Source organism: Plecotus auritus (genome assembly GCF_963455305.1).
Source record: "Plecotus auritus genome assembly, chromosome: 2".
Lineage (NCBI taxonomy): Eukaryota > Metazoa > Chordata > Mammalia > Chiroptera > Vespertilionidae > Plecotus > Plecotus auritus.
The window spans coordinates 206,957,141-206,970,514 of record NC_137771.1 but is presented as its reverse complement, the minus strand read 5'-3'; the positions used below and the strand labels follow the sequence as shown (position 1 = coordinate 206,970,514).

The 13,374-nt window shown below is 37.1% G+C and overlaps 1 protein-coding gene across 2 annotated transcripts; it reads right to left on the bottom strand.

The window, feature by feature from the left end:
• Positions 1-665: 665 nt before the first annotated feature.
• On the bottom strand, positions 666-13,077 carry CCNL1 (cyclin L1). Of its 2 annotated transcripts, XM_080652513.1 has the most exons (11): positions 12,655-13,077; positions 12,295-12,369; positions 11,679-11,788; positions 5,991-6,111; positions 4,837-4,901; positions 3,048-3,147; positions 2,844-2,948; positions 2,608-2,749; positions 2,258-2,369; positions 2,041-2,139; positions 666-1,551 (listed from the first exon to the last, which is right to left on the bottom strand). In XM_080652513.1, the coding sequence occupies exons 1-11, from the start codon at positions 12,958-12,960 to the stop codon at positions 1,203-1,205; spliced, it is 1,584 nt and encodes a 527-aa protein (XP_080508639.1). In that variant the 5' UTR covers positions 12,961-13,077; the 3' UTR covers positions 666-1,202. The 2 variants fall into 2 exon arrangements, with proteins under 2 accessions (XP_080508639.1, XP_080508640.1); XM_080652514.1 differs by lacking the exons at positions 12,295-12,369; positions 12,655-13,077 and adding an exon at positions 9,881-9,953 and having other exon boundaries at positions 11,679-11,786.
• Positions 13,078-13,374: the final 297 nt, after the last annotated feature.

The following is a 13,374-nucleotide window of genomic DNA, read 5'->3' as shown; positions in this document are numbered from 1 at the left end:
CAGACGCTCAACACAGGAGCTGCCCCCTGGTGGTCAGCGCAATCCCACGTGGGGAGCTACTCTGCCAGAATCTGGCTTAAGGCTGGAGAGCTTCTCCAGCCTCCACAGCAGCGCTGAAGGATGTCTGTCTAGGGCTCCCGAACTGTGAGAGGGCACAGGGCTGAGAGAACCCCCACCCCCAGTGCACGAATCTCATGCACCGGGCCTCTAGTATAACTATAAAATACTGCAGTATTTTATTACGGCCTTTTAAAATCTCTAAATTTGTTTCCCAAGTATTGGGAAAATAATTCTCAATATAAGTAATTTGAAAAATACTCATTTGGATACACAATGGCATTTTCAAAACTTCATTTTCCTAGTGTCCAGATTTTACTTTATCAGCCAACCAACCAGGTTCTGAGGGCCTCACCTCCTTATTGAATTATCCTAGCCTAGATAAAAATCTGATATATAAATTAAAAAAAAAAAAACTTTAAAGCTCAATAGTTGGGTCTGACTCACCGTCATGTTCAAAGTTTGGGTTTGTTCATGAGGACAGTTCACTTTAAAAATAGTCCTTAAAACTGACTTATTTAATGTTACACTCCCATTTTCTTTTTCCATATATACAGGGAAGACTTAAGAATTGTATAATTTCAAACTAGCTAAGAATAGATTTGCCAGAAAATCAGTACAGCCATTTTATTATTAAAATTTTACTCATTTAAATAATTTATTTAATAAAATATTTGAAGCAGTTTAGAAAAACAAGATTTGTATTTTATTTCCTTGTAAAAATCTTTACACATGCAGACAAACCAGTGTTAAGAAAGTATTCACCATCATTTAAACAAATAACCACTTAAATAGAACAGTGTCTGCAATTTTATCTGTATAAAAATAAGATACATTTTTACAGAATTCACACTCCAGTTCTTATAGCAATAAACAATACACAACTATAATAAGTACAATTGAACCCGACCATGGTTTTCAATTAGATACTGCTAGGGCATTTTAATGTGCAAAAAAAAAAAAATAAAAAAAAAAAAATAACATAGTTCTTTTCAAGAGAAAATGTCCTCAGTGTTTCTAGAGACCTAGAGGGTTTTAAGAAATCAAATCCTAATCAGTTTGCTTTTAATGTTTTGATTTTGAGTCCATACATCACACTGTAGATGGGCAAAACCAGGAATTGATGCAGGCTCAACCGAAGAAAGTCAGCGCCTGTGCCTGCCATGTCCTGAGCGGCTGCCACCATGATGCTTGCCTTTATGGGACCTCTCAAAGGAGCGAGATCTTTCACGCCTGTCCCTATGATGTCCCCTTTCATGCCTGTGTTTCTTGGCCGCATCTGAGTGATCCCGAGATTTGCTCTGAGATCGAGAACGAGACTTTTTCCTTTTATGACCATGTCTATTTGAACTTTTTAAATCATCTCTGGTATGCTTGGCCTTAAGGTGAGGAGAACCATGATTATGATGTCTTCTTGGGCTTTCACTGTGACTGCGGGACCTGCTTCTTGACCTCGAGCTGTATGTTCCAGACCGACTCCGCCTATTATTGTAACTTAAATAAAAAGTTGAGATTTAGATTCAATTTCTGCTGGAAACAGATTATTTTGGTGGTGTTCATAACAGGTTCAAGACAAAACTCAGGCCTGTATTGACAACAGGCCAGACTGAAGACTTTTATTAAATTTCTCCCCCTCACTACCTTCCCTCGAGCCTATATTAGACAAATCTTAAACTAATGTAAATAATGTCTATATGCCAAGGAGAGTAATTAGCAAGTTTTACAGGATGTTCTAGATAGCTATGCTTTTTATTAAGTATTTTCCACATGTGAAAAAGAGCCACAATCTAATTATAAAGCTGATTAGAAGATTCTTTGGCTACAGTTGATTTTTTGGCTAATAAGTGATTAATGAAATAGTCCATTTTCTAACTGAAATCGGACAGAAAGAAAATTTTTTCACACCTAATTTGTTCAATATTTTTTAAAGAGTAACTTTTTAAACACTCCAAATATGATTGTTTTTTCTAACAGACTACTTACTGTCTTCTTGGAGTATGTGACCTAGAATGTGATCGTGTTCTTGACCTTGATCGACTTGCACTTCTGCTATTTCTACTTCTCTTGCTGTCTTTTCTTACACTTCAAAAAACACAAAACAAAAACCCAAACAAAACAGTGTATTAGTTACGTACTTAGTGTGTTAGAAATTAATCACATATAAGATTCCTGGGGCCAGTTCTAACTCAAGTATACTCACCCATTGTAAGGGCTTTTGGAAGCCTGCTGTCTGTCTTCAGGTTCTTTTTTGACCATCTTCACATTAACGGAGATTGGTGACTTCTCTTCAGCCTTTACTTCTCTTGGTGATGCTTAAACAAATAAACATAATAAAGACATGTTAACTACTGGATTCAACAGAGGGTCAAAAGATGCTCGTACGTATAATTCAAGTATCACGCTTTCAAGTATGTCTTTAGATGCCTGGATAAGAGAAAGTAGTAATGGCTTCTTAACATCATCGTTTCCTTGCAAATGTTAAATGCTAAAACATTCTAATAACCACACACCTTCAGTGCCCACCTCATTTCAATTCTGAATAAATCTTACATGGTTTAGAGGCTGGAGAAAATCCACCAAGGGTTGAAAGGGCTGGAGTTCCATCAGGATTCAATCCTTTTGCTTTTAATTTGGCTTCTTGTAAGGCCACTTTTCTTTTCTCTACTTCTTTTTCCAGCAATTCATAGTTTGGCTGTTGGAGGAAAATGAAGTTAGTATCTCTCCTTCACAGTTTAGAGTGTTACCATTGAGAAAGTATTAGCACAAACACGAGTAAACAGAATTACCTTTTTCCTGGTATAAAGCCTAAGAGTTTCTACACAGATATCCTGGATCTCCTCTTCAGTAGTACCAAAAAGAAGAAACCAATGGGGACGAGTTGGCAATGGAATCTAAACCATGAAAAGAGAGTGGTATAGATCAAATGTTTACTCTTTTTTATTAGGAGGACTAATTTATCCTATAGAACAAAACAGGCTATCTAAACCTACCTGAAGAGCTCTAGCTGCAAGGTAGATACAAGCACATGCTATAGTCTCTGGTTGAAATCGAACAAATACATTGGTTCGAAGACTGTCATTCATATAATTCCTGAAAAAAATTTTAATCATAAGCTCTGGACATAAACCAGTTCTAAAACTTACATAAAATTGGAGACTCAATCTACTTCTTTATTCTTTTTTCTTCTCATCTTATTCTAGCAAATAACAATTCTTAACTCAAAAATCAGAGAGATAAGAATTTAACACTAGAACAATTCTTCAGCTTTCCTATGACTAAATTCCTTTAAAATAATTCTATTATTCCAAATAGTACATGTAAAATTTTAAAACTATGTTTTTTGTGAAAATCAATGCTCTAAAAGTCAATTCTGAATAACTAGCTTCAGAAATGATAAACCACTCCAACAATACTTCAAGCCATTAATTATTGACCATCTCTCCTTTATCCACAATGAAAAGCAGTGTCAATCAAGTTGTTTAAAAAAATTCAAAGTACTGTGACAGGGGTAAAAAGGTAAGCACTCACCAAGTTATATTAAGAAAACTAAGTACTTCAGAAAATCTAGACAGGCAAGTGAAGAACAATAAATATATAAAACAGCCTTGTTTATATACCTTTTTTTGTGACTAAGTACAAATAAAAGCAATAAACTACTTCAGTTAATAAACTGCTTGATTTCTTAAGTAGTGAACCCTCCCCGCAACATTCCTGAAGTATTGAAAAAATTTTACAAATTGTTTAAAAGGTTAAACTCCCAAGGTTGTTCCTTAAAAATCCTTACCGTAACTGCTATAATCTGTTTTACAGAACATATATTAATAATGTCATGCATTTTATAAAGCAGTGACTTTTCTATGATTAATATTTACTGAATCCAAAAGAAGCATGGCAGTCATAAGTCCAGAACATAAAAATTAAGTCCTGTACACCTATTGTCTTTGAGACAGTAGTTATGTCTGGACCACAAATCCTTGTTTTACTTTACCTTTAAATAAGCTAGCACTCCAAATCACATATCTCCATTTCAAAAGTCCAAGTTATAAAGTGCTTTGAAAAATCCAAGTACTTCTTAATTTTGTTATTGTCTGCAATAGCCCAGCAGCTAGAAATTCATCCAGAATGGAAATAGTGCCCACTTTAAGCTACAAGTTGTAGCTTCCTTTGGTAGAATTCATGCTATACATACTGAAAATTGAAATCTAGTCAAACTCCTAACAAAAAAAAAATCACTTAATTCATAATGGTCGGATAACAATCTATCAAAAATGAACTATTCATTTTGATAGTTACAGGTATACATTCAATACACAGGCATGTTGAATAGTTACTTCTAGAAGCAAATATACAAATCCTTTTGACACCCCGACAGAACTAGAAGATGCTGCCAGATGGATATGGACCACTTCAGTGAATCTCGGATGAGAGCTTGCACTGGATTGGCTGGAGAGCAGGGCAGCCAATCAGGCCATCCTGAGGTCATGGGCTGAAGTGCAGAGGGCAGAGTTCTATGACTTACCATCATGGACTACCCTTTAATTAAAGAGTAGAAAAAAGAACAAAGTTAAATTGAGTTCTCCATTAAAAATAATTAGTCAAGCCAAGAAAACAGGAAGCAGAAATAAGCATTATTTACCTTTTGATTAAAAAACAAAAAAACAAAAAGCACCAAAAGAAACTCATCTCATTATTTTGGAAAGGGAAAATGAAACTTACTTTATTTCTGCTTCTGTTTTCCTGACTAGGAAAAAAAATGTACAAAAAAAAAAAAAAACTTACCAGGCAGTTTGAACCAGGGTTTGATTACGTTCACATTCTAAGACTTGTAAATACATAAAAATGATCTGAAGGACAAGGGGAAAAAAACTCAGTTTAGCACATCGTTGGTTCTTTCAGAGTACAGAGTTCAATGCATATAAGCAACTGAAAATGTTAGTTTCAAGTTTTAATTCTTCTATAAACTACTTAAATAATACAGACCAATCTAAAATGTATCTAAATCAATGTGGGTTATTACACTACTAGATTCCATAAAAATTGTTTTAAAATGTTTCAAAGATTGTACAGGGAAAAAAATTGGGAGATATTTCAATAAAAAACAATACTAATTTTTCAAGAATACTAAGTGGCAGGCACTGTGTCCTGCAAACAAGATTATAGCATTTAATTTCCCAAGGTACAATTCTGCGTGTCCCAAACCCTAAACACTATGTTTTAAAAGTTATACAATAGGCATGATACATTGTAATACTCCGAGTGGATATTATAGTAAGTAATCAAACACTGAATATTTCTATAGTGAAGTTTATCACACTATATATAAGTAGCTTTACCTCAGTTCAGATAAGGTATTTTAGGACCTGTATTTCAATTTTAGAGATGTGAAATCTAAGAACAGAGATAACTGCCAAGTTCACACAGCTAATGGCAGAGAAAAGTTTCTATTGCAGATAGTTCTGCTTTTAGGGCACCCATTCTTGTAACTATTTTGCTGTTACTTAAGTCAGTCACATGCAAGCCAAGACTTGCTATAGAAACCTCTGAACATTCAGAAACAATAACAGTAAGCAGCCAACACAGCTTGAACATTTTACTATGCAACAGGTAGCATGCCAGACATTTTTGTGTATATATACACACCCACACACATATATATAGAATTTATTCCTTGGAATGAGTTATTTCATAAACTCTGTTTCTAGGTAGGGAAAACTGGGTTAACCATAGAGGCAAAAAGAACTTATCAATGCCTACACAACAGTAAAGTTTTGAACCTGTCTTTTTTACTCCCATTTTTCTGATAAATGTCAAAATCCAAAAGGTCGCATTTTAAAACAAGGTTAACTCTCAAATATAAACATATATTCATGTAAAATAAAAGTTTAAGAAAACCCTAATACTTACGAATATAATTTCTGTACTCTATAACTCACCTTATGAGGATGCTTGACATGAACACAAAATCCCAACTCCTTTAGCACCCTCCTCTCTGCTTTGATAACTTGATTTTTGGTGTTAATGTAGTTCTGATCAAGGATGAGGGGGCTTGGAGTCCTATAGTTTGTAAGAAATAAAATCAAAACTGTTTTGCACATCCAAAAAATTTTATTTGTGGCATCTCCGTTTTCCCTTCCAACCAACTATTGGCAACAGAAACCAGCTTTTTAAACTCCTGCAAACAAGTTAAGGCATTAATCTTGTGCTGTCCAAGTTATGCTAATTAAATATATACTTTCTAGACTAAATTCCTATCGAAACTAACTCAACCCTGCAATGAAAATACTTCACTCTACTTCTCTTATATTTATCCTTGGTTCTTTCGTATGGATACTTTGGGTATATATGTTGCTTAATGTCAGTGACAGCTTACCACAAATCCCATTAGTCTCCAGACTCTCTGCAATGACAAATGAATGTGCTCCTGAAAATATTTACTATAAGACCTTGTAAGATTATAGTGATTTTACTCATTTTATAAAATATCAACTCTTGGTTACTTTATGGCCAAAATTAAAATTAAGGGGAAAAATGTTGGGTAGCTAATCCAGATTTCTCCTGCAAATGGGCAATTTGCTTAAGCAAATTGTTCTAAGATTCTATTTCTGTTAAAGAAAATAATCTGGAAACTACAGATTTAGTTCAATTACCAAAATAGTTTATAAAATTAAATCAGACTAAAAATTCAGCGATAAATAAAAACCATGCCTAAATTTGGTTGAGTTGTAGTTATTAGGCAGTATATTTAGCAATGCAAGAGAAGGGAAGACCAAAATGAGGTAACAAGGACAACACTCAAGGTCTCTGTGCCAGATTGAAGTTTTGATAGCTTCCAAAGTTATGATGCAGAAGGCTATCTTATCAATCAGGGGTTCGATGCTTTAGAAACAGCACATTCAATTAAAAGACTATCTTACTTAAGTCTTGAAATGAATAACGGGTTTCTTACTTTTACTTAAATCTTATGTTCAAAATTAGCTTCTTACTGAGAATTTTTTTGTGTGTTAAGACTTGGACTTTTCATTTAAAAGCCCATAAAATGTCCTAGTGTCCTTTGATACATTTTTAGATTGAACCAACAAAAAATGTTTTTGTTAAGATATTATTAAAAATATTGATATGATATATACATATATATGTAGGATACTTAAATATTTTCCCCATACTCAATTATCAGCCAAAAGATTCAAGAGTTTCTGTCCTGGGCAGAACACAACATCTACTTTAAAAAGATAGTAATTCTGAATATTACCTCAACTCACAACTCCTTTTACCATGCACAGCAAATCCAGAAAAATGTATGCTAACACTTTAAAATCAAAAACCAATTTAAATACATCCACTTGAAGTTTAGATAACAATGTGAAATAAACTGCATTAATTAACTACCCCTGTAGTGACGTTATCAGAGTAGAAATCACTTATTTTCTCACATTTAAAATGATGAAAACTAGCTTGCTAGGCTATTTCAATTTTTTTAAATCAAATTCTATAAAACAAGACAAAAGCTGGCAAGCTGACAAAATGGAAAACAGCTGTTAAGATTAACAATGCTGAAAATGGCCTTCACTCAGTTCAATTCCTATTACAGATATAAAAGGTGTGAGGAATGAGGCCATTAATTGGAGAGCGGGCCAATTTCTAACATAGTATCAATGAATCCATTTTTATTAGGACAATAAGGCTACAAATTAACTATTCTTTGGAGGAGGGAAAATCAAATTTACCTCAAGAGCAATAAATGTATACATGAAAGCATATCTCAAAGAACTTAAGGTTTATTATTTTTCAGGTTTCATCATGACAGGAAATTTAGAAGTTAAATCCACCTCAGACTGTCTCCCTCAACAGGCATTAGGAGAAAGGAGACCTTCAGTGTTACAGGGGCACCAGAACTTTAACTCTAAACCCATTGCAATTGGGACAGCAAAACTGCACCATTAGAAACCATATAAAAGCAGTTTTGTCTCATTTCCCATTTCTTTTGAGTAAACTCATTTATACATCTTACTAAGCTTACTTTAAAAGTTTCCTCAAATTCTGTTAAAATTCATTTTTCTTCTAATTAACTAGCTAAACACTTGTTCAAATTATGGCTACTCTCTGGTGGTAAATCAGACTTATCAATTCTGCTTAAACCACCTGTTATTTTCCATCTACTCTGCCACAATCTTTACTTCCCCTCTATTTTCCTGCTCAATACACAGAAATCTGCAATACTACTTCAAAGGATCATTCCAATAACATCAAATGATTAAGGAAACCAAATCCATTATCCACTATTAATTCAACTACATACTCAACTTTTTGCTTAGGCTTACTAATACCTACAGTTTTCAAAGTTAACTTTGTGGGTGTATATTCTAACACCTTCATTTTTGTGCAGAATTGGTTTTACCTCACAAATCAAGGAAGGCTCAATAAATGTTTAAGTTATGTGTTCGGGTAAATAAGAAAAGGTTCAAGAAAATGTCTAAGCAAGTGGTTTCTTCATATTAACATAGTATTAATTAGTATTTTCTGTAGCAACAAGCACATTAAATTGAATTAAGGTTTGCTAGAATGTCTTCCTCTCCAATTATGTTAAATTTCCTGTTAAGTTTGAAGAGGTGGCATTTTAAAAAAATCTCTTAAAAGAGAAATAATCTATTATGAGAGGGAAAAAATTTGTTGTCAACTAACAACCAAATCTAACTCTACCTTCCCAGCTTTAAGGTTTGTCATACTTTTCAAATTAATTTATATAAGAACAATTTTCAAATTTTAGTCTTAATAGGAAATCTTGGGCTTTGGTCACTGGAAGTTTATTATCTGCCCTCTTAGGACTGCTATTTTTCTGTTAGCATGATTTAGTTCAAATACACCTTGAATAAAAAGAAATTAGGATCAGGAGATGCAAACATGGTTAAGTTTCACTCTATGAAAACTAGTTCTTCAAGGAACTATACTACAGTTTACAAAGAGGCAGACTCCTGCTCAATACACAGAAATCTGCAATACTACTTCAAAGAATCGTTCTTTTTTAGCAGTGTTTAAAAACAAAATGAAGACCACCGTAAGAGCCATAAAATAAAACTGTGAATGGAGGCTGGACTTATGACCCTTCCAACTTTCATCCATGATCTATATACACGATGAAAATACCACACCATATGTACCAATGAGAGTGGTTGCACCGGTCTGAAGAGGTCTTCTTTTAGACAAACAAGCCTTATCTTTGTAAGTTGTAAATTACACGTTTATTGAGCCTTTTCTTGAAACCACAGAAAACCCTATTTTGCTGTGAATATGTTCCACCCCAAAAGCAAATTATAATTGGAAACTATTAAATTCAGCCATTTATTCTGAGTTTAAAAGACAATTACCAAACTACCAAAAAAGTCAAAGGGGGAAAACAGTCAAATAATACAGAATGTGGCTTGGGCATTGGTACTTTATAAAAGTTCACCTGGTAATTCTAATGTGTAGCCATGACTGAAAAACAATGATCTAAAGGCTACAAAAATGACTCCTCCTTTGTAATTTTCTAGTTCACACTACAATAAAGCTTTCATAAACTTCATTAAAATAACATTAAAATAAACTGACATTATTTTACCAACTAAAGTATAATACTGATAATACTTTCTAATGACATTAATCTATGAAAAGAAAATATTAAGTAAGCTACAGTTATAATAACTTGGACAGCAAAGATTAAAGCTTATAACAAGAAACAGGAGTTTTTCTAAATGGTTCAGCAGTGGCCAACCTGTTAGTCCCCGATTCCAGTGACCTATTCTCAGAGCACTGGCTTCTCCTTGGGGATTTTCCATACTTCACTCACTGTTGCCATGACGACAGCTTCATCGCTATGTACCACTCCACATCACCCAGGCTTTGGTAAATGTAGCTGGTCGCTGTATAGTCGGTTGCAAGGGAAAAAAGAGTTGAAGTTAATAACATATACAAGTTACATGTCTGAGTAAACTTGTAATATGCATAGAAACACTTTTACATCCTGCTTTAAAAAAAAAAAAGGCTTCCATGCAGTTAACTCCTTTTAAATTTCATGCTATAGTCACTTCTAAGATCGAGACAAAAATCAGTCTCTCCGTAACGACCCCCCCAAAAAACCCAGTTACAGACACTAAAGTCAGGTGAAATGTTTTACATTCCAAGATTTTTATGGTTAAGAACTACTCTATGAGATGGAGGAAGAATGCTCTAAGGCTCACAGAAAAATTTCAAAGTAGATAATCATTATTAAGTGATAAGAGTTGGCTCAATGGTTCAAAGAATAATAGAAAGCTATTTCCTTTAAGCCAGCACAGAATCCTTTCACTGAAGAGCCTTTTTACTAGAGTTATTGTTTTAAACACCCTGAAGAATCAGCGAGATATCTAAATGTAAATTTTAGCTCAGACCATACTAAATACCAAATTGAAATCTTCCCAATTTCCAGGAATTCCTCACCAAGAAGCTAAAAGATATTTTAAAATGAAATAAAAAATTAGTCTATCCTTGAATATGGTTAGGGTGAATGAGAAAAGATGGCAGAAAAAAAAATGTAAGAAAACTGAAAAAAATGTTGTGAAAACTATCTGAAGAGCAATGTTTCACTTTTTAACTAATCGTTTTAAGGTTACTTTTCTATTTGCTTGTCTCTGAATAGTTCTATTATGCCAACCTACAGATTCAGCTGATTAAGAAACACTCAGATAGGTCACTAAATTGGCACCAACCAACACCCAATCCCCAAAACAACTTAAAATCCTTTTATAACTTCTTTTCAAACTCCATACAAGTTTATCATCACAATTTCTTAAGAAGTGAAAAGACCTAATCTATTCCAGCAATCTCCTTCTGCAGCATGTACTAGAAGTCACCTGAAGTGCTGCAACTAAATTTTTTGGTACTGCCTCACATGAACATGTAAGTCCACATAAAGTGTTATGATGTAGCCACAACACCTATAAAGCACTCTTTTGGTCTCTATTTTCTTACAAGGGAAATTAAATGGGCCTTATCTAAATATAACCCAATCAATCAAGAGTTATTTTTCTAACCCACTCACTGGGACTTATCTGACCAAGACAAAATACCTGTTTAATCCCTTTGACTTCAAACTTTATCATCCTGCAGTCCTTTCAGATCCGGTATATCGTAGTTCAATGTTGAAGTACTCTAACAAAAGCCAACCTCAATTGATCAAGTGTTAACTGGGACTTCCGAGTAGAGAAACAATCTACACAAAACTGTGCCACGTTAACTTGAACTGCAGTTTAAACTTCCAGCCTTCAGTCTTCCAGAGAGGGAATGGGGAGAAACAACTTACAGAATACACTCACACTTGAGCCAAACGCATTCCCCTTTCTTGTTTAATCTTAAGCGACAGGACTGCTTCACAGCACTGTTAGGATTGTCCATAAATGCAACTGCCTCTACAAACTTTAGATAGCTGGTTAATTGTGGGGTTTTTTTGGTTATTAAGTATCAGTGTGCTCCTATGTGAATTTCAACACCTAAATAAGTTTTCCTGTGCGTGGGTTTTAACTTGAGAGAAAAGAATGTTTTGATTTGATGATTGGTGTGCACAGTACAGTAGTAGCAAGAGATGTTGTGCTCAATAATGCCAATCTTACCTTTTTCCTCTTAACTGGCGTAGGTGGTGAAATACATTAATCACATCTCTTATTCTTCTAGGTGCCTCTTCGATTTTTGATGCAAGATTAATACAAGCCATGGCAACAATCTGAAAGAATAATCCAATAAAGCGTTGTTAATTATGGCTCTATCCTGTGCAGTTAGGAAAAAGTGCCCCTCCCAAAATCTAACGAACTTATTTTGAGGAAAAAACTTTAGTAGGACACAATTAGGACAACCTTTGGTGAAATGAAATTAAGATGACACTTCCAAGCCATAAGCTTCCGGGCCACGTTAATACTGTTGATTTATTTTAACTGCTTAATTCCTCAATTCTGAATCCAGAGTCAAGCCCAGTCTCACAGGACTTTCGAATTCGGCTGAAAATTCTAATTATTGATTAGAGGGCTCGGGATCCATTTCCTAGATTCTAGGACCTAGAACATATTCCAAAAGTCCCTACTACTTCCTGGGGAGTGAGAACTAGGTACAAAGGCTTAAAGGAACCACTTTCTTTCTGGGAAAGCTAGCTGCTAACACTGACCCCCCTTTTCCCCCCGCGCCCCCATTTCCGGACGGAGAAATCCTTTTTCACTCGCTCCCCGCCGTCCTTACCTCGAAACTGTGCTTGACGAAAGACTTGGAGTAGAAGAATCGATGGAACAACACCTGCCCCGTTGCCATCGCCACCTGCAGACAAGAGAGAAGAGCGGAAGCGCAAGGGTCAGGCGGGCCCGCACCAGGCGCAGCCGCCATTTTGTGCCGCCGCTCGCTCCCCGTCCCTCCCCACCGCGAGCACCGAGGGAGCCTCGCCTCCCCGCCCACCCGCCCCGGCTCCGGCTGGGACCCGATGAGAAAAGGCCCGAGAGGGCCATTCCTTGCGCCCCGTGCCGGCATCTGGTGGGAAGGGGATACCGAGGGGGTGGGTAGCGGGGGGGAAGAGGCGCGCCCGGCGGCCCGGGCCCGAGCACTGACCTGCGGCAGCCGGAGGAGGATGCCGGCGGCTTGGATGAGCTCGCAGCCCAGGATGCGCAAGTCCGTCTCGCTGGACAGGTCGAGCCCATCCTGCATGGACGGGGTGGGCGACAGCCGCTCCTCCGGAATCAGCGAGTGGTCGATGGTGAGAGAAACTTCCGAGTAGAGGCGGTCTCCGATCAGAATCCCTCCCGACGTGGTCGTCGTCGTGGTCGTGGTCCCCGAGCTGGAGCCGCCCGCGCTGGGGGCGGCGGCCGACGAGGTTGCGGCGGCAGCGGTCGCTGTCGGGTGAGGCCCGGACGCCATAGTCTCCGCGAGCTGCACGCACGCCCGACGCAGCCGGAACCCGGAGCGAAACTAACCAGCGTCCTCGGCGCGACGGATGTGCCCGTGACCGCCGCGTTCTGAGCCGCTTTACGCAGCGTGCGCTTCCGCTCTGACGTCACCACGCCCAGCGGCGCGAGCCAACTAGTCCCTCCAGGTCCCCCACCACCACCACCCCCCCAACCCCCGCCGCTGGCGGCGCTTCCTCTAGCGCGATCCGGGAACTGCGGCCGAGGTGTGGGACCCTGGGGTGAACTGGGTGGCCTCTCTGCTGGGGCCCCCAAAGTGGTCAGGGTGGCCCCAAGGTCTTTTTAGCTAAAACAGGTCCAAACTGCCTTGTCTGTAATATCTTTAGCCACAATAACAATGCGGGAGTTGTACAAGCTTACCTTCTCC